General features: G+C 45.7%; 1 protein-coding gene and 1 pseudogene across 1 annotated transcript; both read right to left on the bottom strand.

Annotated features, from left to right (window-relative positions):
• On the bottom strand, positions 1-27,626 carry CDC37L1 (cell division cycle 37 like 1, HSP90 cochaperone). The gene is made up of 7 exons (XM_063913976.1): positions 27,509-27,626; positions 13,813-14,100; positions 9,648-9,735; positions 7,922-8,037; positions 6,910-7,032; positions 4,153-4,308; positions 1-594 (listed from the first exon to the last, which is right to left on the bottom strand). The coding sequence occupies exons 2-7, from the start codon at positions 14,080-14,082 to the stop codon at positions 499-501; spliced, it is 849 nt and encodes a 282-aa protein (XP_063770046.1). The 5' UTR covers positions 14,083-14,100; positions 27,509-27,626; the 3' UTR covers positions 1-498.
• On the bottom strand, positions 2,779-2,897 carry LOC134934953 (5S ribosomal RNA; annotated as a pseudogene).
• Positions 27,627-27,629: the final 3 nt, after the last annotated feature.

Below are 27,629 nucleotides of genomic sequence, written 5' to 3'. Positions count from 1 at the left end.
TTCAATCCAAATGATTTTTATCTCAGAAGTAAACGTTTAAGATACATTTTCAGCATTGATTATTTGATAGAAAAGAGGTTACTACAGTATATACATTTCCTTTCCTCTGTTGTGAAAAATAATAAAATCAATCATGAAGGAGAGAGAATACAACAATGTTCCAGAGCAATGGGCCAGTCGGAATTAGGTACATAGTACTGGTTTTCTCTTTATTCAAGTTTTTAATACTTTTCCTCATAAAAACCAAGGCGCAAGGTTGAAGGCAAAACTACTATTGGCAGAAGCATTGCATTCAGTTCCATTCTCCTGTCTGACATGGAAAATAGCAGCAATATGTTCACGCTGTAAGACACCACAAACTCATCTGGGCACATTACCCAATGAAAAAACTAAAACCAATAAATAAAGTGCAGCATTGTGTAGTAGTAAATGTCACTGAGAAGGACACAGCCATACTAGGTTCATGTAGCAATACTGGCTGCAGCGCTTCATTAGACATTATAACATATCCATCATCTTTCCGTCCTCTTCCTCCATCTGCTCCATGGATTTAAAACGACTCATATCAGTACTTGGATGACGCTGTAGAATATCCTGTGATCAGAGAAAGAAACATCCAGAATGGAAATTAGCATGGTCATGTTAATGCAACAAAAATAAAAACATCTGACTGAGAAAATTTATTTAAAATAAGTGCTATCATGAAAGAACAAACCGTGGTTCATAGCCTCATATATGGGACATAGGTGGTCATTCCGAGTTGTTCGCTCGTTGCCGTTTTTCGCAACAGAGCGATTAGGTGGAAAATGCGCATGCGCATGGTACGCAGCGCGCATGCGTTCAGTAATTTAACACAAAACTTTGGAGATTTGCACAAGCTCGAGCGACGTTTTTTCATCGCTCGAGTGATCGTAGTGTGATTGACAGGAAGTGGGTGTTTCTGGGCGGAAACTGGCCGTTTTCAGGGAGTGTGCTAAAAAACGCAGGCGTGCCAGGTAAAAATGCAGGAGTGGCTGGAGAAACGGGGGAGTGGCTGGCCAAACGCAGGGCGTGTTTGTGACATCAAACCAGGAACTAAACGGACTGGGGTGATCGCAATCTAGGGGTAGGTCTGGAGCTACTTAAACTGCCAGGAATTATTTAGTAGCAGTTCTGCTAATCTTTCGTTCGCTATTCTGCTAAGCTAAGATACACTCCCAGAGGGCGGCGGCGGCCTAGCGTTTGCAATGCTGCTAAAAGCAACTAGCGAGCGAACAACTCGGAAAGACCATCATAGAACAGAAAGTAGAAAAGACGACTCTTTTGTGGGTGCACTCTTAAATTGAAATGATATTAATTAGAATATTTGAGATAAGGAAAGAAGTTGATAAAATTAATTAACTTTTATTGATATCACAAATAAAAACAAACAGTAGTTGGATATATAAGTGGAAAGGAAACAATGGAACTAATAATGCTAATATTAAGGGGGGGCGTGGCCTGGAGTAGCTAGGTGAAGGGAGCTTTTGCTGGCTCTCCCGCAAATATCCTTGAATATATCCTGTTTTTGTAGCTGTTTTCTCCCCTGGATTCGGTTCTGCAGTGGTGTTTTGTCTGCTGATCACCAGGAGCTCCGGGGAAGGATCCTGTGTGGTGCCTTTTGTCAGTTTTACAGATATCTCTGCAGCCGGGCCTTCTCACACTGTGGCTTGGTGTCTCGTCTCCAACTTCTGCGGCTGTTCGGGGACATTATACATACCTGAGTGCTGCATCTTGGTTGTCTCCCGGCTGTGTTCTCCAGGATCGTGTGTGGCCCCTGCAAGTGGCTTCTCCTCGACATACGCCTGTCTGCTGCTGTGTTTGGGGCGTGCTGGGCGCGGGCTGCCGCCATCTTGTTGCTGTCCTCATCGGCTGCAGCACGGATCCCCTGTCTGCTCAGACGCCTTTTGGGTGATGGATGTGGTCTTTCCAGCGTGACAGTACTGCTGCTGCGGCTGTGTCTCCTTGTTGTTCCCTGCTTCTGTGGTCATCTGGCTGGTGGCTCCCGCTGTAGGTCTATTGGTGGGCTCTGGTGGTGTGCTAGCCGCCGCCATCTTGCCACGGGTGGATGTCACAGTATCAAATGAACTGAGAATATACAGATGCCTCTGTGGTACAATTGAAGCCTAAGAATTATGTTATCATTCCAGTGATACAATAAAAACATAACACACATTGTTGGAAGATCATTTCATTATGTTTATTATTTAACACAGCAAACCATTGGAGCACTAATATCATTTTGTTACTATTATATATTAAGAAAATAGGAGTCCTGTTTCCATAACGGTCTCAGAGTACATATCCCGAGAGGGACTTGAAAAATAGAGACACTTATTCTAGGAGTTTAGAATAACAGATATACAGTTATAGAGAAAGCATATACCTCTAGGACACTCTTCATTGTTCCAATATTAGAATTTAGGAACTATACGGATGACGTCTAGTGCGCAGCTTTTTCAATTTTAATCACAATTTCTATCTTATTTACACTTACTTACCTTTTTTCTTAAAATTCGCTGGTTTTATTATATATAATAATAAAAGTTATATTTTAATATAAGATTGTGTGCACCACTTTAGGGCATTCCGAACCCTCTTTCTTCCCTTTTTTTGTGCAGATTTATTTTGCCCGTGGTAGCACCCCCTAAACTGTCATGAATAACACAGATGTGTTTGGGACAAAATAAATAAGGGGTCATTTTCATAGAAGTTATTCAACCTGTGCGACCAGTACTACAGTCACTGTATCCAAGATATGCTCTACTATACCGAGTCTTCCTCAGGAGTCTCCCACTCGAGTACTGACTCAGCCCAACACTGATTAGCTTCCAAGATCAGATGGATTCGGGCGTTTCCAGTGTGGTATGATAGTAGAGAAATAGGAGATGATCTTTAGCTCTGGAATCACTGATGAGAGTTCACGAATTTCACAGATTAGGTGTGAATAGTGACAGTAATGAACCAAATGGAGAGACTTAGAATGGATCTGCTGCAAATGTTAGACAGGGGTAAAAACCCCTGAATCAATGGTGAGAGTCCAGAAAAATAGTTTAATATAGAAAAAAGAGAAATGTGAGATAGGGGAGAATAAATGCGTAGTAGTCAAATCCTATCCCAGAGAATAGGTCCAAATTTGCACAGATTTTTAGATAGAAATAAGCATATAGATAATATAATATATCAAATTTGTTAATAGTTTATGAAAGGAAGAGAAAAACCAATTCAAAAATAACAATGATATGGAGAATGGATAAACCTATTCAGTTGCAAATGCGGGAAAAGGCTGCTTTCGGTGACTGGGATATTCTAGATACAATAAAACCAAAGTAACTAGAAAGTATCCATGTATAGATAAAGAGAAAGAAAAAAGCAACACTGTGGCCAAAGTGAATGAAGTGTCACTTGGACTGATATTGTAAGGGTACTCTAGTACAATGATTGTCAATAACAGTAGTAGGGGAAATCATTCAATTAATGAAAGGCTGCGGCCATGATATAAACCCAAATGAGAATGAATAAATACTGCTGATATGATCCAAGCGGACATTGTATTTTGGTACTTATAGTATCAATTTCATATTCCATTATTAAATCTATCCTGTGCGGTAAACCCACAATATATCATATATGGGACACCCAGCAATAGGCATTTACACAGCAGTTTCTTGTCAGTGCCAACAATGTGCTCTCTGACAGGTTTTCTGAACGCTTCAGAGACATCCATTATGTTAGAGAAGGGTGTGTGTATATTACAGTCACTTTACATTAGTAATATGTATTTGGACAGTTTTAACAGAAAATAAACATGATAAGTGTGTATAAAGTGTATGTGCCCCAGGCACAAATTTATTCCAGGACAGTGACACAAAGAGGGAACGCGGTCACCACATAAAGGAGCTCAGACCATATCACTCTTTGTTATGCTGGAAGCAATGTGGTCCTGAAGGAGCTTATCTACTTTTGTTTGCAGCCTTTGGAATTTCTTTTGATTTGAGTCCTTGAGTGATCTGTGGGGGGCGAGCTCTGCCCCTAGCACCAGAGGGAAAACAGGATGCTCTTTTACACTATAATAGTGCATAGTGCACCATGGTTGTCTAAATACACAGTATATGAGCTTATACTAAAGCATACCTGCTGATTACAACACTGTGTACCCATATGTCCAAGAAAAGATATATTCTGCCCCATCGCAGCCTCATATCTTTGGGACTCAATGTGCATTCGAACTCTTGATTTAAATGCTTCAAGTTCACTTTTAAAAGCTTCAAAATACCCTTCTTCTTCTTCCTGCCAATGATAGCGTGTAATCAATAACACATTCTAAATAATATGGTTAACACTTTAGTATTAATCACATGCATTGCTATTTAAATTACGACACAAATATACTATGAATAATGAGTTTGTTACCACTGTGTATTGCACTTACGTTTGTTGTGAATTGTGAACACCCAGCCCCCATTCACTGGGTGTTTAATTTAGCACTGGGCAAATAACCAGCTAGATCAAATTTGCTTTGTGGCTTACGGCCCTGAGCCTGCCTAGTGAAAGTTCAGGACTGTAATGTTTAATCTGCCTATCTCAGAGTTTCCCAAACTCTTCCATTATAGTCCAGGTTTTAAGGATATCTATGCTTGAGTCCAGATTAGTAACTCAGTCAATTTGATTTAAGTCACCTGTGTTCAATCATGGATATCTTGAAAACTGGACTGTAATGGCAGAGTTTTGGAATCCTTGGCTACATTTTTTTTTTCTTTTTAAAAGGTCACTGGGGCATCCAAAACGCATTGGACTACAGGTCCCCAACACAGGAATCATTTTGTTCAGGAGGAGAGACCCTGTGTGGTTACAGGGTCCCTGGTTACAGAAGGCTCTGGGCACTGCCAAGTCAGTAACACACCTGTTGCTGCTGCACAGTTGATAAGCAGAGTCCTGGTAAACCAGCCCTAGTTATCAGGAGACAGGACAGCTCAAGGTGGGATCTGCTCGGCTCACACTACTGTGAGCGACAGCGTATCCAACGGTGTTGCTAACCAGCAGGGACCCGGGGTACAGGTCCGATTCCTGTGTCCCGCAACCTCCCCTCCAGAGTCCCAGGCGGTCTCAAGTGGTGAATGCTGATTCTGCATTGTGATAGGTGGCGGTGATCCCATGGCTGCTGCTACAGATTCAGCTGAGTCCCGGCTATACCATCTGATTCCAACTCGACGGTCAGTGTCATCTAGAGATCACTGCAGGCTTCGGTCTCTGATGACCTTTGAAGAGTGCTACTCATGCGGCTCCCTAGGTTACTGCAGAACTTTATAGGCCCTACACACTGGCCGATCCGCCGCCGAGCTGCCCGACGGTGGATACAGCCAACGGGCGACCTGGCGGCGGGGGGGCAGTGACGGGGGGAGTGAAGTTTCTTCACTCCCCCCGTCACCCAGCTGCATTGAAGTGCAGGCAAATATGGACGAGATTGTCCATATTGGCCTGCATGTACAGCCGACGGGGGACCAGCGATGAACGAGCGCGGGGCCGCGCATCGTTCATCGCTGGAGCCTCCACACTGCACGATATGAACGTTATCTCGTTCATTAATGAACGAGATCGTTCATATCGTGCAGTCATGTCCGCCAGTGTGTAGGGCCCTTTAGGGTGACGATCAATTACAATCAAGACAATCAAGAAATCTATACATAAAGGTATATACAGGGAATATCTGCAATGTGAATTGTCAACTAGAGGAGAGGCTTCCTTATCATCAATGATCCGAATCGTAGCTCTCCCCCCCATAAATCCAAACTTCTGCTTGTGCTTCTGATCGATTATTGCCGATATTCTTATTCGAGCACATCAGCAGCAGCTTATACAAACTTTCTCAACCATAAACTGTAGCTCAGTAGCGCACTCTGTATATGGACTGCCTCAAGCATAAAGTCTTGACAGCTGGTAGCATCACATTATGTACTGCTGCTAGCAACTTTGAGACCTTGACCCTGACAGTGGATAGCAACATTTTAATACTACTACTAGATACTTTGTACGACTTTAGACTTGAGAACTTTTGAGGTTGATTTGGAATTCATTGATATTCGTTTCCCATTATTAAATAAAATATTTTTAACCCATCTTATTTTTACATATCCATCAACACCTCCAAGCACAAGACACCAATCAGAACCCACACTATAGTTATATTATTGACACTGTGGGGTCTATTTATTAATCCTTAGATGGAAATTAAGTGGACGGAGATAAAGTCCCAACCAATCAGCTCCTAACTGTCATTTTCAAACCCAGCCTGTGACATGTCAGTTAGGAGCTGATTGGATGGTTCTTTATCTCCACTCAACTTTATCTCCATCCAAGGTTTAGTAAATAGACCACTTCGGGGTAGATTTAACAATGAGGTATATTATAGTTATCACTTGTTAAAATTGATGCTACAGCCACTACATCAGCTACTAACTGTAATTTTTCAAACACATGACACTTAGGAGCTGATTGGCTGGAGCACCATTTATCATTGGTAACGAGTGATGATAAGAATATCCCTTCTTGTTAAATCTGCCCCTTAATGCTCCGTTTAACCAAACTTGTAACTGGGAGGAGCAGTGTATGGTCACAGTGCTGAAACCAGAGGTTTTCAGTGACACTGCTTTGCCAAAAACCTTTATCAGTTGAATGTGCCACCTGGCAGGACTTGCATATATGATGGTCAGAGGAAGAGTTATTGAACCTGGGCTTCAAGTCACTATTACTATTACTAGAAGTTTGTCAAGACCATTATTTGTGTCCCCTAAACTTACCAAGTATATCTATTTTTCATCAGTGGAAAACTGCCCATTTATAAACATCAGGTGAATCGTCAAATAAAAGCATTGTATATAAAAAGGTACCTACTTTGGTTTTTTGGAAAAACAAGCGAAAACATCCTCTTGGATCCACATTACAGCTTGTTGCCATTTCAATTATAAACTGCATAACAACTGCTTGGTGAGCAACTTGCTCCATAAGTGCTTTCTTCTGCAAATACAAAGAAGGATGAAAAGAAAACCAAAAAATAACTAACAATTATACATGGCAGAGAGTTATATACCAATACAGTATCACACACAAAGTTCCCTGGTGATCTGATTATGGTTCTATAGGTAATTGCCCCACACAATAGCCATACAAATGGTACTGTCAATTTTAACTTTTTTTTGTCAGCCTTACTTGCACCAACTGTTTTGTTTCTTGTCAGATTTAGTTTGGTTACTGTAGGTACACTTCTTTACAGGGGTGTCTCTGCCACCACCATACAAAGTCACCTAGCTAGACTCATTTCTTTTGCAAAGTTGGAAAGAAACAATCACAGAGTCAGATGGTAAACTGGCCATGTATGGTCCGATATTGCTGCTTGGGAGCAATGCCCAATTTGACCCCCCCTTACAATTCGTACAGTCACTTCCAATTTACATACAGTGCAATAGAAGTCAACTTTCAACATGCCTGATAATAATCTGATTTTGCTTTTTTATTATTACTGGAAGAGGCCACATGTGCTGCAATAACGAGCCTGTATGAGAACAGCTTAGCTTGCCACTAATTACTTACTGTAGTTTATATAATATATAGTTGTCATTTTCTTACTTACTGTAAGAGTATTCATCAAAGCATGAAGAGAGAAAGTGGAGAAGTATAATGCACTAACCAATCAGCTTCTAACTATCATTTTAAAGGCTTTCAAAATGACAGTTTGGCGCTGATTGATTCATGTTTTACCTTTCTCTATGTTTTGATAACCCCCCCCCTCCCCTTAACAGTACAGTGTAATATTTTCCCCCCTCTACTTTTGTGAATTAACAAAACAGTAGAGAGCAAGAGTAGCTAGCAGTGCGCAGTATAATATGTGATAGCATGGTGATAATACCTGCTCACTTTCTAAATGGTAACACCACAGCAGGAGATATCTGGCAGTTTCTTCACACACAAGATCCGGGTACTCAGACAGGAAGCACTGGCTGTCATTCCATCTGCTAAGCATTCCTGGCAGGGAGGCACACAGCAGTCAGTCACTCACACTTTGTTTATGGATACCAGCAAAACTAAGGCCATAAACTACAGGATAATAAAGGCATATAACAAACAGACCTTTGGTCGGTTTTCCTAGCCAAGTATCACATTCAGTTAAATTCCCATCATATTATTGCAGGAAGTGACTGTACAGTTTAGCAGTTACAGTGTTAGGATAAATCCATATTGCCTGCGTTATTCAGGGAAAAATATTGTGCCAGCCTAGGATTCCAAGGAGTACAATCCACAAAACAGATATATATGTTACCGCCTTAAAGAAGAGCATTCCTGCATGCATGCAGTCTTGTTATCAGTATAATATGTTGTCCTGTTTAACATGATTTTCTTATATTTAAAGCACTGCTCACTGATGGCCATTTTACTGCCTAAAGAGCCATATTTATAGCTTTTGTGTAAATGTACCTTACATGCATTTGAATATAATAAGCAGAGCTTGCCTTTGATATAGAAATATTTTAGGAAATTATTGCCCTTATTTATCAATGAGTGATAGATTTCACTGAGAGTGATAAATTGAACCAGACAATCGGTTCCTGTCATTTTTCAAACACAGCCTGTAACATTATATATTTATTTTGTATTTATTAACAGTTTCTTATATAGCGCAGCATATTCCGTTGCACTTTACAATTAGAACAACAGTAATAGAACAAAACTGGGTAAAAACAGAAAGCCACAGAGGTAGGAAGGCCCTGCTCGCAAGCTTACAGTCTATAGGGAAATAGGCATTGATACACAAGGATATATGCTACCTATTGCATAATGGTCCACCAGATTGCTAGGTTCTTAATGGGTTGTATGATATGATCACCCAGCAATGTTGGCTAAGTGTCAGGAGGGTGTGAGAGCAAAGAAAGACAAAATATGTGATGTTATGTTTACTGTACAGAGAGGATGTAATTAGATAGGGAAGCACTGAAGGTTATGTGGGTGGGTCTGGAATTTGATAGGCTTGTCTGAAGAGGTGAGTTTTCAGGGAACGTTTAAAGGTTTGGAGACTAGAGGCGAGTCTTATTGTGCATGGGAGGGCATTCCACAGAGTGGGTGAAGCCCGGATAAAGTCCTGTAATTTTGAGTGTGAACAAGTAATGCGTGTGGATGAGAGATGTAGATCTTGTGCAGTGTGGAGAGGTCGGGTAGGGAGATATTTTGAGATGAGTGAAGAGATGTATGATGGTGCAGTTTGGTTAATAGCCTTGTATGTCAGTAAAAGTATTTTATATTTAATACGGTAGAATACTGGTAACCAATGGAGGGACTGACAGAGCAGATCTGCAGACGTCTAGCGAGGAAGATTAGCCTCGCAGCTAACATGGCAGTTAGGAGCTGATTGGCTAGTGAAATTTATCACTCAATAAAAAAAGGGCAAATGTATTTTAGAAGCATTACGTTGCAAGAAGTAGTCTAGAGATTCCAGATGCAATGCACAAATGATTTTAATGATCTATATATAAAAGATGAAATTGGAAATTACAATATTTCCTATCACAACTTATTTTTATCTGTAATAAAACGTAGGACAATATGGTAAGAATACAGAAATAGAAGAGGATTCTACATACCAAAGTGACGAATTTTTGTTTCATACTTCTGTAAAAAAGATTGAGATTCATCTTCATTCTCTCTGGTTTTAACCTGATTAATAAAACTCTGTGTTGAAAAAAAACAAAACATACAAGTTAGATAAAGGGAGAAGCTTTGCCTTATCATCCAAGTGAGCACCATGAATTTAAAATTAAAAGCTCTGTACTATAGAAAGAATGGAAAACACACAATTCCATGTCATATTTAGGAATAATGAATGCATTACATCTATCAAGGTCTAGCATAGGGATTCAGTTCTTATATTAGTGCATCTTCCTCTGAGGTGTATACTAGGTAGAGATGAGCGGGTTTGGATTTATCATATCACAAAATGGCATCTTATTAGCTTTCCAGCTGTCACATGTTTTGCATAGCAAATGCTATTTTTCAGCACTGCCAATTCTCCCAGCTGCCTCCAGTAAATTATTGATATGATCTGCAATTTATACAAATAAATATAGTAAACATGATAAACAAAAGTTACTGTACAAGTAAATAATAGAATATGTTCTAAAGGTCCACTAAACTCCCGAAGTTGTAAAAGGGGTTTTGTCCTCTTTTTATAATGTATTCTGAGAATGTGTTAAAGTACATGAGTATAAGGGCTGTTTCACACGCAGCATTTTTGCCCGGATGGCAAAAAGCCAGACTAACTTTGTCCGGCATTTTGTCATCCGGCAGAGTCTTTCACACACAACGGCTTTGAGCCGTGTGTAATGCTGTGCGCATGCGCAGCAGCAGACACGGCTTGAAAAAAAACCCGTTGTGTGTGAAAGCTCCCATTCACACACACGGTTCACTGCATACAATGACAGCACGGCCCCAGCCTGGCAGCCGGACTTTTCAGTGGATATTTCCGGCGGCAACCCGTCAGCCGTGCCGGGGCCGTGCCGTGTGAATGCACCCTACACTTTACATTATTAATTACAATACCGGCACGGGAAAAGCCGCCATGTGTGTAAAAGCCGTCAAGGTGTGTACACACGGTGATATAAATCTGTAAGATTTTGACTATATAGTCAAAATCTTATGAAAAGTTAGTGCATATCTCAAGGTGTTATGGGGCCCACACACGGTGCTATTTGTGCTAGGTGAGATTTCAGCCTATACAATGTGTGCTATGCGATTTGGACTAAGTGGGGTATGCTATCTGAACTACATGCGATTTGAACTACATCCAATTTTGAATACAGTACAATGTACTATGTGTGCTGTATGTAGTACAAAAATACCTGCCTGCACATACTATTTTGTTTTGATATGGACTAGACGGGAGCGTACATTGCATCGCAAGGGACAATACACACTTTGATATTTGAATTAGATGCGATGCTATTTGAACTAAAAAGATCAAATAGCATGCAATAATTGTACCATGTGTGCCCCATTAGACAGCTTGCGATACAGATTCGATCCCGATATGCGCTCCCGCGGAGTCGGTATCATAAGGATAGATAGGCTGTGCAGGCAAGTCAATCTTGACTATCTAGTGTGCTATCTAGTACAAAGTATAGTCAAAATCTGTACTATCTACGATTTTGACTATCTGTGCTATCTGGGCTCTGGGGGAGTTCAAGTGAAATCGCATAGTCAAAATCGGGCATAGCAAGGATCTCACCATGGGGGTCATTTCGAGTTGATCACTTGCTAGCTAGTTTTAGCAGCTACGCCACCGCCCACTGGGGAGTGTATTTTAGCTTAGCAGAAGTACGAACGCATGTGCAGCCGAGCTCTGCAAAAACAGTTTGTGCAGTTTCAGAGTAGCTCTGAACCTACTCAGCGCTTGCGATCACTTCAGCCTATTCATGTCCGGAGTGGACGTCATATACCCGCCAAGCCACGCCTGCGCTTTTTCAGACACGCCTGCGTTTTTGCAAACCCTCCCTGAAAACGGTCAGTTGATACCCAGGAATGCCCCCTTCCTGTCAATCTTCTTGCGGCCGTCAGTGCGACTGAAAACTTCGCTAGAACCTGTACAAAACAACAACAGGCTTTGTACCCGTACAACGCGTGTGCTCATTGCGGTGGATACGCAGAAAAGCTGTTTTTTACCCTGATTGCCGCGCTGCGAACAACGGCAGCTAGCGATCAACTCGGAATGACCCCCATGTGTACACACCAAAGGCGTTAGGCAGCTTGCGATACAGATTCGATCCAGGGAAACATGGCCCTCGTAAGCAACATTGCACGTCGGACTTGCATGTCCGACGTGCGATGCAGCATACGACCCGCGGGAGCACGCATCCTACACTATAGCATACACACTATACAATATTAAGAACCGGCCGATATCAGCCGGATCCTATACGATATTGCATAGTGTGTATGTGCACCTAAAGCTTTATGGGCACTTTGCAGCTGCTATAGGACTAAAGGTTCGTAACACACTAGACAATATTGTCAACAATATCGCTCATTATTACCCACCTAGTGTGTATACTACAGACGATGAACGCTGCGCGTCCCCATGCTTTGTTATCGTCCCTCGCCCTCGTCTGTGCATGCGGTTCAAGTTGAACTATAGTCCAAAAGCTGCATGCACGACCCGGCCGCAGCATGACCTCACCGTGCAATACTGCTTGTGATTTCGCACAGTGTATATGCACATTGTCGGCAGCCTGGGCCGGGAGAGAAAACACTAGGTGTATCGCTTCTGGACCGAATCGCCTAGTGTCTACTTATCCAAATTGTTTAGGAAAAGGGACTCTCAGATTCAGTCTACTGAAACCAAGCAGCATCAATGTTTAGGTTAGCAATGGTTATTAGGGCACCTCAGCCTACAATATGTGTTTTTGAGTCTGTGTGACAACAGCAGGTTGAAAGCTAAATGCAAATAGCAGATACTGTAATTAACAATATGGCTGATTGAACAAGCTGTTGCAGCTGTCCAATGGGCTACATCAACACCCCACAAACAACTATATAGTTTAAACTAGGGTTTAGACATCAGCTAGAAACCACCAATGGTTTGACATGCATGTACAATCCATGTCTGACATTGACCATCGTGATCTCCCCCCCCCACCCCCACCCCCCCTTCGTAACATAATCAGCTTCTCTTTACTCCCTCTCCTCCCCAGGGCTGAGCTCTCACCTGTCTCCGCCTCAGGGTGGAAAGGGAGGTTGTGGTCATGTAGAGGAAAAGGTGTGTTACGTGGGCGATCATCGCTCTCCCCCTCCAAATCCACAACTGAAGTCTATTTATCGATGGCAAATATAGTCATCACAACAATCAGGCCATCAATAGTTCATAATCATACAGTTAACACTAGTTTCAATTTCTACTGGGTCAGCCAAGGTGAAGTGTTACAAGCAATCACTGGTAAGTTCTTGAACTGTATTAAGGATGGACGTGGAACCCTTACAGTTATACAAGTAGGAAGGTTTACTGGAAAAACACTACTTGTAGTAGGAGGTCTTTTTAAAGTACTCCTTATTGGTTAGGATGGGTATGGGACTCCAGGTCGACAACAAAAAGGTCGGCACACCTTAGGTCGACATGGACGAAAGGTCGACATGGGTTTTTAATGTTTTTTTTGTGTTGTTTTCTTCGTAGAGTGACCGGGAACCCCAATTAGTGCACCGCTTCGCGCGCCATGCTTTGGGCATGGTGCCTTCGCTCGGCACATATTACCGTTCCAATCGTAGTCCACGTGGATCGTTAAGTATGAAAAGGTTCCAAAAAAGAAAAAAATTGTGAAAACCTCATATCGACCTTTTTCCATGTCGGCCTGGTTCCTGTCGACATTTTGTCCATGTTGACCTTTTGTCCATGGCGACCTAAGGTGTGTCGACCAATTGGTGTCGACCTAAGGTGTGTCGACCTGGAGTCCGGATACCGGTTAGGATGTGGGCACTGGTTGGTAAATAGAATGCCAATTGACAAGCAATGTGCTCTTATACTTATTTGGTGATGTTGAAAAACAACAGATACAGAAAGGCTTATTTAAAGCTAAGAACTTTATCATAGGAGAAAAAAAACCCAAGACATGTGACTATAGTAGACTGCGGTTTTGTCCCACTATGAATCCCTGAGGAAAATCCAGACTGTGACCGCTACATAGCGATAGGCTGCAGACAAATGACAGCCCTTCCTTTAAAAGACAGCTGACATACTTAACACGGCATAACATATTACAGTACCTTATTAAATACATCTTGACTAAAGGCATCCGAAGAAGAAGACATTCCCCAGTTCTCACCCAGTGGCAGAGCGGCTTCTTTCCGCCTCCATTCTTCTTCGCTACGTTGCAATTCTGACACATCAGTCTGGGCCTTGGCACATTCTTGATCTAAAGATTCTGAATTATGAAGGGCCAAACTATTCAGTTTGTGCTGAGCTTCTGCCAAGCTCCACTTACACGCCACGGATCTTCTGGCACCCTCATAATGCTGTTGGCAAGGCAAATCCATGCCACTATTGTTTTTTCTCTGCAAATAAATGTTTACAGTTATTTTAGTTAACATAGTAATGATGCATTTTTCTCCGACATTACAGGTATCAGGATTTTCTGTAATGAATGTGGCAGCACAGCCAGTTAGATCTTACAGATTTATTTGTTTTAATGTCATTTGAAATGTATAACTATTATTATTATCCTTTCTTTTTATGGCACCACATGGGGTCCGCAGTGCCTTACTGAGGACGTAAACAAACGGTATCAACAAATCAATAAAACAAGTGAATTAGGCTAGGTACACACCAGGGACCGACTGGGGTTCTAAAACAGCCCTGATAACACAAGGGGCATGGTCATGAGTTATGGGGGCCTTTCTTCTGTATGCCGGGTGGCCGAGCAGAGCGCCGGAAAGCTGAGCTGCTTGGCCGGCCCCTGGTCTGTGTGGCTGGACCAGTCCATCAGACCATCTCTCCTTCTGGCATTTGCCAGAAGTGCCGAATGGACAGTCCAGCCTTGGTACACATTATGCAGCAGGATCTGCTGACAAAGCGTTGATTTGACAAGCATGCACACTACCCATTGGCCACTAGATATATTTAGCCAAGCATCACAAGATGGGCGTTGGAATTTGCCCTCAGGCTGTGACGTCATTGTCGGCGTGGGGTGGTTGGCCATATATACAGCCAGACATGTGAATGTATCAGCATGAGCTGTGCTGCAGGGCTGATCTGATGTCGATGAACTACATTGTTCACAGACATTTTGGGGGTGTACGCACCCGACAATGGGCCTGATTCAGCATGGGTTTACCCTTTACAGCAGGCATGTCCAAACTGCGGCCCTCCAGCTGTTGAGAAACTATACATCCCAGCAAGCCTTGACACAGCTTTAGCATTCTCTGACATCAAAACTGTGTCAGGGCATGCTGGGATATGTAGTTTCACAACAGCTGGAGGGCTGCAGTTTGGACATGCCTGCTTTACACTGATGAGCTGGGGGTACGCCCAGCACAGGGCAAGGCTGCGCCCTATGCCGGGTCCTGCCCCCCCAAGCTAACATGCGAGCGCTCCGCTCAGCAGCAAAGTGCTTGCATGATTAGGGTAGCCGCCTGCGAAGGCAGCTGGCTACCTTTCATCTTTTGGGTCACAGTGGCTGCGTGTGATGTCAAGCAGCCGCTGCGGCCCGCCCCATCCCGCAGTCGGTCCGGACATGCCTGCGTTGTCCGGACTGCGCCACCACCCCCCCAACGCTGCATTGAAGCCACTCAAAATCCGTTCGCACATGTGAGATACCGTCACATCCCACTGTGTTCGCACACACAGTGCGGCTTCTACGCATGCGCACACTGGAAAAGGGCTTCAGCATGCGGCGTTCCATGCTGAATCGGGCCCAATCAACTACCAATATACTGTACCCAGCCTCACAGTACAAAAGATCACAGAGCATGGTCAAGGTTTATAAACATTGCAGTACCAGTCATAATACCAAAATAAGCAATAGGGCAGCCAAACCCAAAGGTTATGTCCTGTTGAAGGCTGCGGGGAGGAGATGATGATATAAGGGGGGAAGGGGGGTGGGGGGGACATGAAGGAAGAGGACCCTGCTCGTGAGAGCTTATGGTCTAAAAATAAGAATTTACTTACCGATAATTCTATTTCTCGTAGTCCGTAGTGGATGCTGGGGACTCCGTCAGGACCATGGGGAATAGCGGCTCCGCAGGAGACAGGGAATAGCGGCTCCGCAGGAGACAGGGCACAAAAATAAAGCTTTAGGATTAGGTGGTGTGTACTGGCTCCTCCCCCTATGACCCTCCTCCAAGCCTCAGTTAGGATACTGTGCCCGGACGAGCGTACACAATAAGGAAGGATATTGAATCCCGGGTAAGACTCATACCAGCCACACCAATCACACCGTATAACTTGTGATCTGAACCCAGTTAACAGTATGACAAACGTAGGAGCCTCTGAACAGACGGCTCACAACAATAACAACCCGAATTTGTTTGTAACAATAACTATGTACAAGTATTGCAGACAATCCGCACTTGGGATGGGCGCCCAGCATCCACTACGGACTACGAGAAATAGAATTATCGGTAAGTAAATTCTTATTTTCTCTAACGTCCTAAGTGGATGCTGGGGACTCCGTCAGGACCATGGGGATTATACCAAAGCTCCCAAACGGGCGGGAGAGTGCGGATGACTCTGCAGCACCGAATGAGAGAACTCAAGGTCCTCCTCAGCCAGGGTATCAAATTTGTAGAATTTTGCAAACGTGTTTGCCCCTGACCAAGTAGCAGCTCGGCAGAGTTGTAATGCCGAGACCCCCCGGGCAGCCGCCCAGGATGAGCCCACTTTCCTTGTGGAATGGGCCTTGACAGATTTAGGTTGTGGCAAGCCTGCCACAGAATGTGCAAGTTGAATTGTGCTACAAATCCAACGAGCAATCGTCTGCTTAGAAGCAGGAGCACCCATCTTGTTGGGTGCATACAATATAAACAGTGAGTCAGAGTTTCTGACTCCCGCCGTTCTTGAAATATATATTTTCAATGCCCGGACCACGTCCAACAACTTGGAATCCTCCAAATCGTTAGTAGCCGCAGGCACCACAATAGGCTGGTTCAGGTGAAACGCTGACACCACCTTAGGCAGAAAATGAGGACGCGTCCGCAGTTCTGCCCTGTCCGTATGGAAAATCAGATATGGGCTCTTATATGATAAAGCCGCCAATTCTGATACTCTCCTGGCTGAAGCCAGGGCCAGTAGCATGGTTACTTTCCATGTAAGATACTTCAACTCCACCGATTTGAGCGGCTCAAACCAATGGGATTTGAGAAAATCCAAGACTACATTAAGATCCCACGGTGCCACTGGGGGCACAACCGGGGGCTGTATATGTAGTACTCCTTTTACAAAAGTCTGGACTTCAGGAACTGAAGCCAATTCTTTCTGGAAGAAAATCGACAGGGCCGAAATTTGAACCTTAATGGACCCCAATTTGAGGCCCATAGACAATCCTGTTTGCAGGAAATGTAGGAATCGACCCAGTTGAAATTCCTCCGTGGGGGCCTTCCTGGCCTCACACCACGCAACATATTTCCTCCAAATGCGGTGATAATGTTGTGCAGTCACCTCCTTCCTGGCTTTTACCAGTGTAGGAATGACCTCTTCCGGAATGCCTTTTTCCCTTAGAATTCGGCGTTCAACCGCCATGCCGTCAAACGCAGCCGCGGTAAGTCTTGGAATAGACACGGTCCCTGCTGAAGCAGGTCCCGTCTTAGAGGTAGAGGCCACGGATCCTCCGTGAGCATCTCTTGAAGTTCCGGGTACCAAGTTCTTCTTGGCCAATCCGGAGCCACTAGTATCGTTCTTACTCCCTTTTGCCGTATAATTCTCAGTACTTTTGGTATGAGAGGCAGAGGAGGGAACACATACACTGACTGGAACACCCACGGTGTTACCAGAGCGTCCACAGCTATTGCCTGAGGGTCTCTTGACCTGGCGCAATACCTGTCCAGTTTTTTGTTGAGGCGGGACGCCATCATATCCACCATTGGTTTTTCCCAACGGTTCACAATCATGTGGAAGACTTCTGGATGAAGTCCCCACTCTCCCGGGTGTAGATCGTGTCTGCTGAGGAAGTCTGCTTCCCAGTTGTCCACTCCCGGAATGAATACTGCTGACAGTGCTATCACATGATCTTCCGCCCAGCGAAGAATCCTTGCAGCTTCTGCCATTGCTGTCCTGCTTCTTGTGCCGCCCTGTCTGTTTACGTGGGCGACTGCCGTGATGTTGTCCGACTGGATCAACACCGGCTGACCCTGAAGCAGGGGTTTTGCCAGACTTAGAGCATTGTAAATCGCTCTTAGCTCCAGTATATTTATGTGAAGAGACATCTCCAGGCTTGACCATACTCCCTGGAAGTTTCTTCCCTGTGTGACCGTTCCCCAGCCTCTCAGACTGGCATCCGTGGTCACCAGGACCCAGTCCTGTATGCCGAATCTGCGGCCCTCTAACAGATGAGCACTCTGCAACCACCACAGAAGAGACACCCTTGTCCGTGGCGATAAGGTTATCCGCTGATGCATCTGCAGATGTGATCCGGACCATTTGTCCAGCAGATCCCACTGAAAAGTTCGTGCGTGGAATCTGCCGAATGGAATCGCTTCGTAAGAAGCCACCATCTTTCCCAGGACTCTTGTGCATTGATGCACAGACACTTTCCCTGGTTTTAGGAGGTTCCTGACAAGTTCGGATAACTCCCTGGCTTTCTCCTCCGGAAGAAACACCTTTTTCTGAACCGTGTCCAGAATCATTCCCAGGAACAGCAGACGTGTCGTCGGGGTCAACTGAGATTTTGGAAAATTCAGAATCCACCCGTGTTGTTGCAGCACTAGTCGGGTTAGTGCTACTCCGTCCTCCAGCTGTTCTCTGGACCTTGCCCTTATCAGGAGATCGTCCAAGTAAGGGATAATTAATACGCCTCTTCTTCGCAGAAGAATCATCATTTCGGCCATTACCTTGGTAAAGACCCGAGGTGCCGTGGACAATCCAAACGGCAGCGTCTGAAACTGATAATGACAGTTTTGCACCACGAACCTGAGGTACCCTTGATGTGAAGGGCAAATTGGGACATGCAGGTAAGCATCCTTTATGTCCAGGGACACCATAAAGTCCCCTTCTTCCAGATTCGCTATCACTGCTCTGAGTGACTCCATCTTGAACTTGAATTTTTGTATGTACAGGTTCAAAGATTTCAGATTTAGAATAGGTCTTACCGAGCCGTCCGGCTTCGGTACCACAAATAGCGTGGAGTAATACCCCTTTCCCTGTTGTAGGAGGGGTACCTTGACTATCACCTGCTGAGAAAACAGCTTGTGAATGGCTTCCAATACCGTCGCCCTGTCTGAGGGAGACGTTGGCAAAGCAGACTTTAGGAACCTGCGAGGGGGAGACTTCTCGAATTCCAACCTGTAACCCTGAGATACTACCTGCAGGATCCAGGGGTCCACCTGTGAGCAAGCCCACTGTGCGCTGAAATTCTTGAGTCGACCCCCCACCGCTCCTGAGTCCGCTTGTAAGGCCCCAGCGTCATGCTGAGGGCTTTGCAGAACCCTGAGAGGGCTTCTGTTCCTGGGCAGGGGCTGCTTGCTGCCCTCTCTTACCCCTTCCTCTGCCCCGAGGCAGATATGACTGTCCTTTTGTCCGCTTGTTCTTAAAGGACCGAAAGGACTGCGGCTGAAAAGACGGTGTCTTTTTCTGTTGGGAGGGGGTCTGAGGTAAAAAGGTGGATTTTCCGGCAGTTGCCGTGGCCACCAGATCCGATAGACCGACGCCAAATAATTCCTCCCCTTTATACGGCAATATGTCGTTTGGAATCCGCATCACCTGACCACTGTCGCGTCCATAAACTCCTTCTGGCAGATATGGACATCGCATTTACTCTCGATGCCAGAGTGCAAATATCTCTCTGAGCATCTCGCATATAAAGGAAAGCATCCTTTAATTGCTCTATAGTCAATAAAATACTGTCCCTATCCAGGGTATCAATATTTTCAGTCAGGGAATCCAACCAGACGACCCCAGCACTGCACATCCAGGCTGAGGCGATGGCTGGTCGCAGTATAACACCAGTATGTGTGTATATACTTTTTAGGGTAGTTTCCAGTCTCCTATCAGCTGGATCCCTGAGGGCGGCCGTATCAGGAGACGGTAACGCCACTTGTTTTGATAAGCGTGTGAGCGCCTTATCCACCCTAGGGGGTGTTTCCCAGCGCGCCCTAACCTCTGGCGGGAAAGGGTATAATGCTAATAACTTTTTTGAAATTAGCACTTTTCTATCTGGGTTAACCCACGCTTCATCACATACATCATTTAATTCCTCTGATTCAGGAAAAACTACAGGTAGTTTTTTCACCCCCACATAATACCCCTTTTTGTGGTACTTGCAGTATCAGAGATATGCAAAGCCTCCTTCATTGCCGTGATCATATAACGTGTGGCCCTACTTGAAAATACGTTTGTTTCATCACCGTCGACACTAGATTCAGTGTCTGTGTCTGGGTCGACCGACTGAGGTAAAGGGCGCTTTACAGACCCTGACGGTGTCTGAGACGCCTGGGCAGGTACTAACTGGTTTGCCGGCCGTCTCATGTCGTCAACTGATTTTTGTAATGTGCTGACATTATCACGTAATTCCATAAACAAAGCCATCCATTCCGGTGTCGACTCCCTGGGGGGTGACATCACCATTATCGGCAATTGCTCTGCCTCCACACCAACATCGTCCTCATACATGTCGACACACACGTACCGACACACAGCAGACACACAGGGAATGCTCTTTTCTCTATCGTCCTAGTGGATGCTGGGGTTCCTGAAAGGACCATGGGGAATAGCGGCTCCGCAGGAGACAGGGCACAAAAAGTAAAGCTTTTCCGATCAGGTGGTGTGCACTGGCTCCTCCCCCTATGACCCTCCTCCAGACTCCAGTTAGATTTTTGTGCCCGGCCGAGAAGGGTGCAATCTAGGTGGCTCTCCTAAAGAGCTGCTTAGAGAAAGTTTAGCTAGGTTTTTTATGTTACAGTGATTCCTGCTGGCAACAGGATCACTGCAGCGAGGGACTGAGGGGAGAAGGAGTCAACTCACCTGCGTGCAGGATGGATTGGTTTCTTGGCTACTGGACATCAAGCTCCAGAGGGACGATCACAGGTACAGCCTGGATGGTCACCGGAGCCGCGCCGCCGGCCCCCTTGCAGATGCTGAAGACAGAAGAGGTCCAGAATCGGCGGCTGAAGACTCCTGCAGTCTTCTAAAGGTAGCGCACAGCACTGCAGCTGTGCGCCATTTTCCTCTCAGCACACTTCACACGGCAGTCACTGAGGGTGCAGGGCGCTGGGAGGGGGGCGCCCTGGGAGGCAAAATGAGTACCTATAAAGGCTAAAAATACCTCACATATAGCCCTAGAGGCTATATGGAGATATTTAACCCCTGCCTGATTTCTCAAAATAGCGGGAGACGAGCCCGCCGGAAAAGGGGCGGGGCCTATCTCCTCAGCACACGGCGCCATTTCCTCTCACAGCTCCGCTGGTCAGGACGGCTCCCAGGTCTCTCCCCTGCACTGCACTACAGAAACAGGGTAAAACAGAGAGGGGGGGCAAATTTATGGCGATATTTTTATATAACAAAGCAGCTATAGGGGAGCACTTATTATAAGGCTATCCCTGATATATATATAGCGCTTTTGGTGTGTGCTGGCAAACTCTCCCTCTGTCTCCCCAAAGGGCTAGTGGGTCCTGTCTTCATTAGGAGCATTCCCTGTGTGTCTGCTGTGTGTCGGTACGTGTGTGTCGACATGTATGAGGACGATATTGGTGTGGAGGCGGAGCAATTGCCAAATATGGGGATGTCACCTCCTAGGGGGTCGACACCAGAATGGATGCCTTTATTTATGGAACTACGGGATAGTGTCAACACGCTAAAGCAGTCGTTTGACGACATGAGACGGCCGGACAATCAATTAGTGCCTGTCCAGGCGACTCAAACACCGTCAGGGGCTGTGAAACGCCCTTTGCCTCAGTCGGTCGACACAGACCCAGACACAGGCGATGACTCCAGTGGTGACGGTGACGAATCAACCGTATTTTCCAGTAGGGCCACACGTTATATGATTTTGGCAATGAAGGAGGCGTTACATTTAGCTGATACTACAGGTACCACTAAACAGGGTATTATGTGGGGTATGAAAAAACTACCTATAGTTTTTCCTGAATCAGAAGAACTAAATGACGTGTGTAATGAAGCGTGGGTTGCCCCTGATAAAAAGCTGATAATTTCAAAGAAATTATTGGCATTATACCCTTTCCCGCCAGAGGTTAGGGAGCGCTGGGAAACACCTCCTAGGGTGGACAAGGCGCTAACACGCTTATCTAAACAAGTGGCGTTACCCTCTCCTGAGACGGCCGCACTTAAAGATCCATCAGATAGGAGGATGGAAAATATCCAAAAAAGTATATACACACATGCAGGTGTTATACTACGACCAGCTGTAGCAACTGCCTGGATGGGCAGTGCGGGGGTAGTTTGGTCAGAATCCCTGATTGAAAATATTGATACCCTGGACAGGGACAATATTCTACTGTCGTTAGAACAAATAAAGGATGCATTTCTTTATATGCGTGATGCACAGAGGGATATATGCACACTGGCATCACGGGTAAGTGCTATGTCCATTTCGGCCAGAAGAGCTTTATGGACGCGACAGTGGACAGGCGATGCGGATTCAAAACGGCATATGGAAGTTTTGCCGTATAAGGGGGAGGAGTTATTTGGAGTCGGTCTATCAGATTTGGTGGCCACGGCTACAGCCGGGAAATCCACCTTTCTACCTCAAGTCACTCCCCAACAGAAAAAGGCACCGACTTTTCAACCGCAGCCCTTTCGTTCCTTTAAAAATAAGAGAGCAAAGGGCTATTCATATTTGCCACGAGGCAAAGGTCGAGGGAAGAGACAGCAACACGCAGCTCCTTCCCAGGATCAGAAGCCCTCCCCGGCTTCTACAAAAGCCTCAGCATGACGCTGGGGCTTCTCAAGCGGACTCGGGGACGGTGGGCGGTCGTCTCAAAAATTACAGCGCGCAGTGGGCTCACTCGCAAGTAGATCCCTGGATCCTGCAGATAATATCTCAGGGATACAGGTTGGAATTAGAGACAGATCCACCTCGCCGTTTCCTGAGGTCTGCTTTACCAACGTCCCCCTCCGAAAGGGAGACGGTGTTGGAAGCCATTCACAAGCTGTACTCTCAGCAGGTGATAGTCAAGGTACCTCTTCTGCAACAAGGGAAGGGGTATTATTCCACTCTTTTTGTGGTACCGAAGCCGGATGGCTCGGTAAGGCCTATTCTAAATCTGAAGTCCTTGAACCTGTACATAAAGAAGTTCAAGTTCAAAATGGAGTCACTCAGAGCAGTGATAGCGAACCTGGAAGAGGGGAACTTTATGGTATCCTTGGACATCAAGGATGCGTATCTCCACGTTCCAATTTACCCCTCACACCAGGGGTACCTCAGGTTCGTTGTACAAAACTGTCACTATCAGTTTCAGACGCTGCCGTTCGGATTGTCCACGGCACCTCGGATCTTTACAAAGGTAATGGCCGAGATGATGATTCTTCTTCGAAGAAAAGGCGTATTAATTATCCCATACTTGGACGATCTCCTAATAAGGGCGAGGTCCAGAGAACAGCTAGAGATGGGATTAGCACTGTCTCAAGAAGTGCTAAAACAGCACGGGTGGATTCTGAATATTCCAAAATCCCAGTTAATGCCGACAACTCGTCTGCTGTTCCTAGGGATGATTCTGGACACGGTTCAGAAAAAGGTTTTTCTCCCGGAGGAAAAAGCCAAGGAGTTATCCGAGCTTGTCAGGAACCTCCTAAAACCAGGAAAGGTGTCTGTACATCAATGCACAAGAGTCCTGGGAAAAATGGTGGCTTCTTACGAAGCGATTCCATTCGGCAGATTCCACGCAAGAATTTTCCAAAGGGATCTGTTGGACAAATGGTCAGGGTCGCATCTTCAGATGCACCTACGGATAACCCTGTCTCCAAGGACAAGGGTGTCTCTTCTGTGGTGGTTGCAGAGTGCTCATCTATTGGAGGGCCGCAGATTCGGCATACAGGATTGGATCCTGGTGACCACGGACGCCAGCCTGAGAGGCTGGGGAGCAGTCACACAAGGAAGAAACTTCCAGGGAGTATGGACGAGCCTGGAAACGTCTCTTCACATAAACATTCTGGAACTAAGAGCAATATACAATGCTCTAAACCAGGCAGAACCTCTGCTTCAGGGAAAACCGGTATTGATCCAGTCGGACAACATCACGGCAGTCGCCCATGTGAACAGACAGGGCGGCACAAGAAGCAGGAGGGCAATGGCAGAAGCTGCAAGGATTCTTCGCTGGGCAGAGAATCATGTGATAGCACTGTCAGCAGTGTTCATCCCGGGAGTGGACAACTGGGAAGCAGACTTCCTCAGCAGACACGATCTTCACCCGGGAGAGTGGGGACTTCATCCAGAAGTCTTCCACATGCTGGTAACCCGTTGGGAAAGACCAATGGTGGACATGATGGCGTCTCGCCTCAACAAAAAACTGGACAGGTATTGCGCCAGGTCAAGAGATCCGCAGGCAATAGCTGTGGACGCGCTGGTAACGCCTTGGGTGTACCAGTCGGTGTATGTGTTTCCTCCTCTGCCTCTCATACCAAAAGTATTGAGAATTATACGGCAAAGAGGCGTAAGAACGATACTAGTGGTTCCGGATTGGCCAAGGAGGACTTGGTACCCGGAACTTCAAGAGATGATCACGGAAGATCCGTGGCCTCTACCTCTAAGGAGGGACTTGCTTCAGCAGGGTCCCTGTCTGTTTCAAGACTTACCGCGGCTGCGTTTGACGGCATGGCGGTTGAACGCCGGATCCTAAAGGAAAGAGGCATGCCGGAAGAAGTCATTCCTACTTTGATTAAAGCAAGGAAGGAAGTAACCGTGCAACATTATCACCGAATTTGGCGAAAATATGTTGCGTGGTGCGAAGATCGGAGTGCTCCGACGGAGGAATTTCAACTGGGTCGATTCCTACATTTCCTGCAATCAGGATTGTCAATGGGTCTCAAATTGGGATCTATTAAGGTTCAAATTTCGGCCCTGTCGATTTTCTTTCAAAAAGAATTGGCTTCAGTCCCTGAAGTCCAGACCTTTGTTAAGGGAGTGCTGCATATACAGCCTCCTGTGGTGCCTCCAGTGGCACCGTGGGATCTAAATGTGGTTTTGGACTTCCTAAAATCTCATTGGTTTGAACCACTAAAAAAGGTGGATTTGAAATATCTCACATGGAAAGTGACCATGCTTCTAGCCCTGGCTTCTGCCAGGAGAGTGTCAGAATTGGCAGCTTTATCTTACAAAAGCCCATATCTGATTTTCCATTCGGACAGGGCAGAACTGCGAACTCGTCCGCATTTTCTCCCTAAGGTGGTGTCAGCATTTCATCTGAACCAGCCTATTGTAGTGCCTGCGGCTACAAGTGACTTGGAGGACTCCAAGTTACTGGACGTTGTCAGAGCATTAAAAATATATATTGCAAGGACAGCTGGAGTCAGAAAATCTGACTCGTTGTTTATATTGTATGCACCCAACAAGATGGGTGCTCCTGCGTCTAAGCAGACGATTGCTCGTTGGATCTGTAGCACAATCCAACTTGCACATTCTGTGGCAGGCTTGCCACAGCCTAAATCTGTAAAGGCCCACTCCACAAGGAAGGTGGGCTCATCTTGGGCGGCTGCCCGAGGGGTCTCGGCATTACAACTTTGCCGAGCAGCTACGTGGTCAGGGGAGAACACGTTTGTAAAATTTTACAAATTTGATACTCTGGCTAAGGAGGACCTGGAGTTCTCTCATTCGGTGCTGCAGAGTCATCCGCACTCTCCCGCCCGTTTGGGAGCTTTGGTATAATCCCCATGGTCCTTTCAGGAACCCCAGCATCCACTAGGACGATAGAGAAAATAAGATTTTACTTACCGATAAATCTATTTCTCGGAGTCCGTAGTGGATGCTGGGCGCCCATCCCAAGTGCGGATTATCTGCATAAGTTGTACATAGTTATTGTTAACTAATTCGGGTTATTGTTAAAGGAAGCCATCTTTCAGAGGCTCCGCTGTTATCATACTGTTAACTGGGTTTAGATCACAAGTTGTACGGTGTGATTGGTGTGGCTGGTATGAGTCTTACCCGGGATTCAAAATCCTCCCTTATTGTGTACGCTCGTCCGGGCACAGTACCTAACTGGAGTCTGGAGGAGGGTCATAGGGGGAGGAGCCAGTGCACACCACCTGATCGGAAAAGCTTTACTTTTTGTGCCCTGTCTCCTGCGGAGCCGCTATTCCCCATGGTCCTTTCAGGAACCCCAGCATCCACTACGGACTCCGAGAAATAGATTTATCGGTAAGTAAAATCTTATTATCGAAGACAGGACCCCACTAGCCCTTTGGGGAGACAGAGGGAGAGTTTGCCAGCACACACCCAAGCGCTATAATATATATGGGAACAACCTTATATAAGTGTTGTTCCTTATAGCAGTTTAAATATATCAAAATATCGCCAAAAAATGCCCCCCCCCTCTCTGTTTTACCCTGTTTCTGTAGTGCAGTGCAGGGGAGAGTCCTGGGAGCCTTCCTCACAGCGGAGCTGAGCAGGAAAATGGCGCTGTGTGCTGAGGAGAATAAGCCCCGCCCCCTATTTCGGCGGGCTTTTCTCCCGGAGTTTTAGATATCTGGCATGGGTTAAATACATACATATAGCCTCAATGGCTATATGTGATGTATTCTTTTGCCATAAAGGTATTAAATATTGCTGCCCAGGGCGCCCCCAGCAGCGCCCTGCACCCTCCGTGACCGCTTGGTGTGAAGTGTGTGACAACAATGGCGCACAGCTGCAGTGCTGTGCGCTACCTTCATGAAGACTGAAGAGCCTTCTGCCGCCTGTTTCCGGACCTTCAATCTTCAGCATCTGTAAGGGGGGTCGGCGGCGCGGCTCCGGGACGAACCCCAGGGTGAGACCTGTGTTCCGACTCCCTCTGGAGCTAATGGTGTCCAGTAGCCTAAGAATCCAATCCATCCTGCACGCAAGTGAGTTGAAATTCTCTCCCCTAAGTCCCTCGATGCAGTGAGCCTGTTGCCAGCAGGACTCACTGAAAATAAAAAACCTAAAAACTTTTTCTAAGCAGCTCTTTAGGAGAGCCACCTAGATTGCACCCTGCTCGGACGGGCACAAAAACCTAACTAAGGCTTGGAGGAGGGTCATAGGGGGAGGAGCCAGTACACACCACCTAATCCTAAAGCTTTATTTTTGTGCCCTGTCTCCTGCGGAGCCGCTATTCCCTGTCTCCTGCGGAGCCGCTATTCCCCATGGTCCTGACGGAGTCCCCAGCATCCACTTAGGACGTTAGAGAAAACTAGAAAAGCACCTGGTGTTGGTAGCTTTACTCTCCACAGCAGCGTTGTGTATAGTGTATATAGATCAGCTAATGATGATCCTCCAACCACATGCAACTCACTGCATATATGTGCTGCACTTGTGACTCACAGCCATGTGACACTATTTATGAAAGATCACATTAATAGTGGAAAAATGGTCTATGTGCGACCATTACATAGCTGTGCTAATAAATACGAAAATAAAACAAATATGGGTGTCTAATAGCACCAGAAATTGTCCAACATATACTTATTCTACTAAAATACTAGCTGCGGAGGGCAGTTTAGTGTGCTGCCTAAACTCTGTAGCACAGTTACTTCTGTACAACAGCACACAGCCACTGCATATCCGTTAGGGATTGTGTCACAGACATACATGTACATCAAAAATATCCTATTTTTAGGGAACACACTTACCAGCTAACACGAAACAACATCGAAAGGGACAGACAACCGGACGTATAACACACTCCCCTTCCGGCGTACTGAGCCAATAGTACATACAGCTCAAAACACGCAAATCTTGGCTGATGCTATG

Source organism: Pseudophryne corroboree, chromosome 1, assembly GCF_028390025.1.
Source record: "Pseudophryne corroboree isolate aPseCor3 chromosome 1, aPseCor3.hap2, whole genome shotgun sequence".
NCBI lineage: Eukaryota > Metazoa > Chordata > Amphibia > Anura > Myobatrachidae > Pseudophryne > Pseudophryne corroboree.
This window is presented reverse-complemented; position numbering and strand designations above follow the sequence as displayed.

Bases quoted from the DNA above. Each gene is read 5' to 3' on its own strand.
- CDC37L1 (XM_063913976.1), bottom strand. From the start codon at position 14,082: ATGGATTTGCCTTGCCAACAGCATTATGAGGGTGCCAGAAGATCCGTG. The intron at 9,736-13,812 runs GTACTGTAATAT...TTTTCAACACAG, and splicing joins GTCAAGATGTATTTAATAAG to AGTTTTATTAATCAGGTTAA. The intron at 595-4,152 runs GTATGCTTTAGT...CTCTGATCACAG, and splicing joins CACAGTGTTGTAATCAGCAG to GATATTCTACAGCGTCATCC.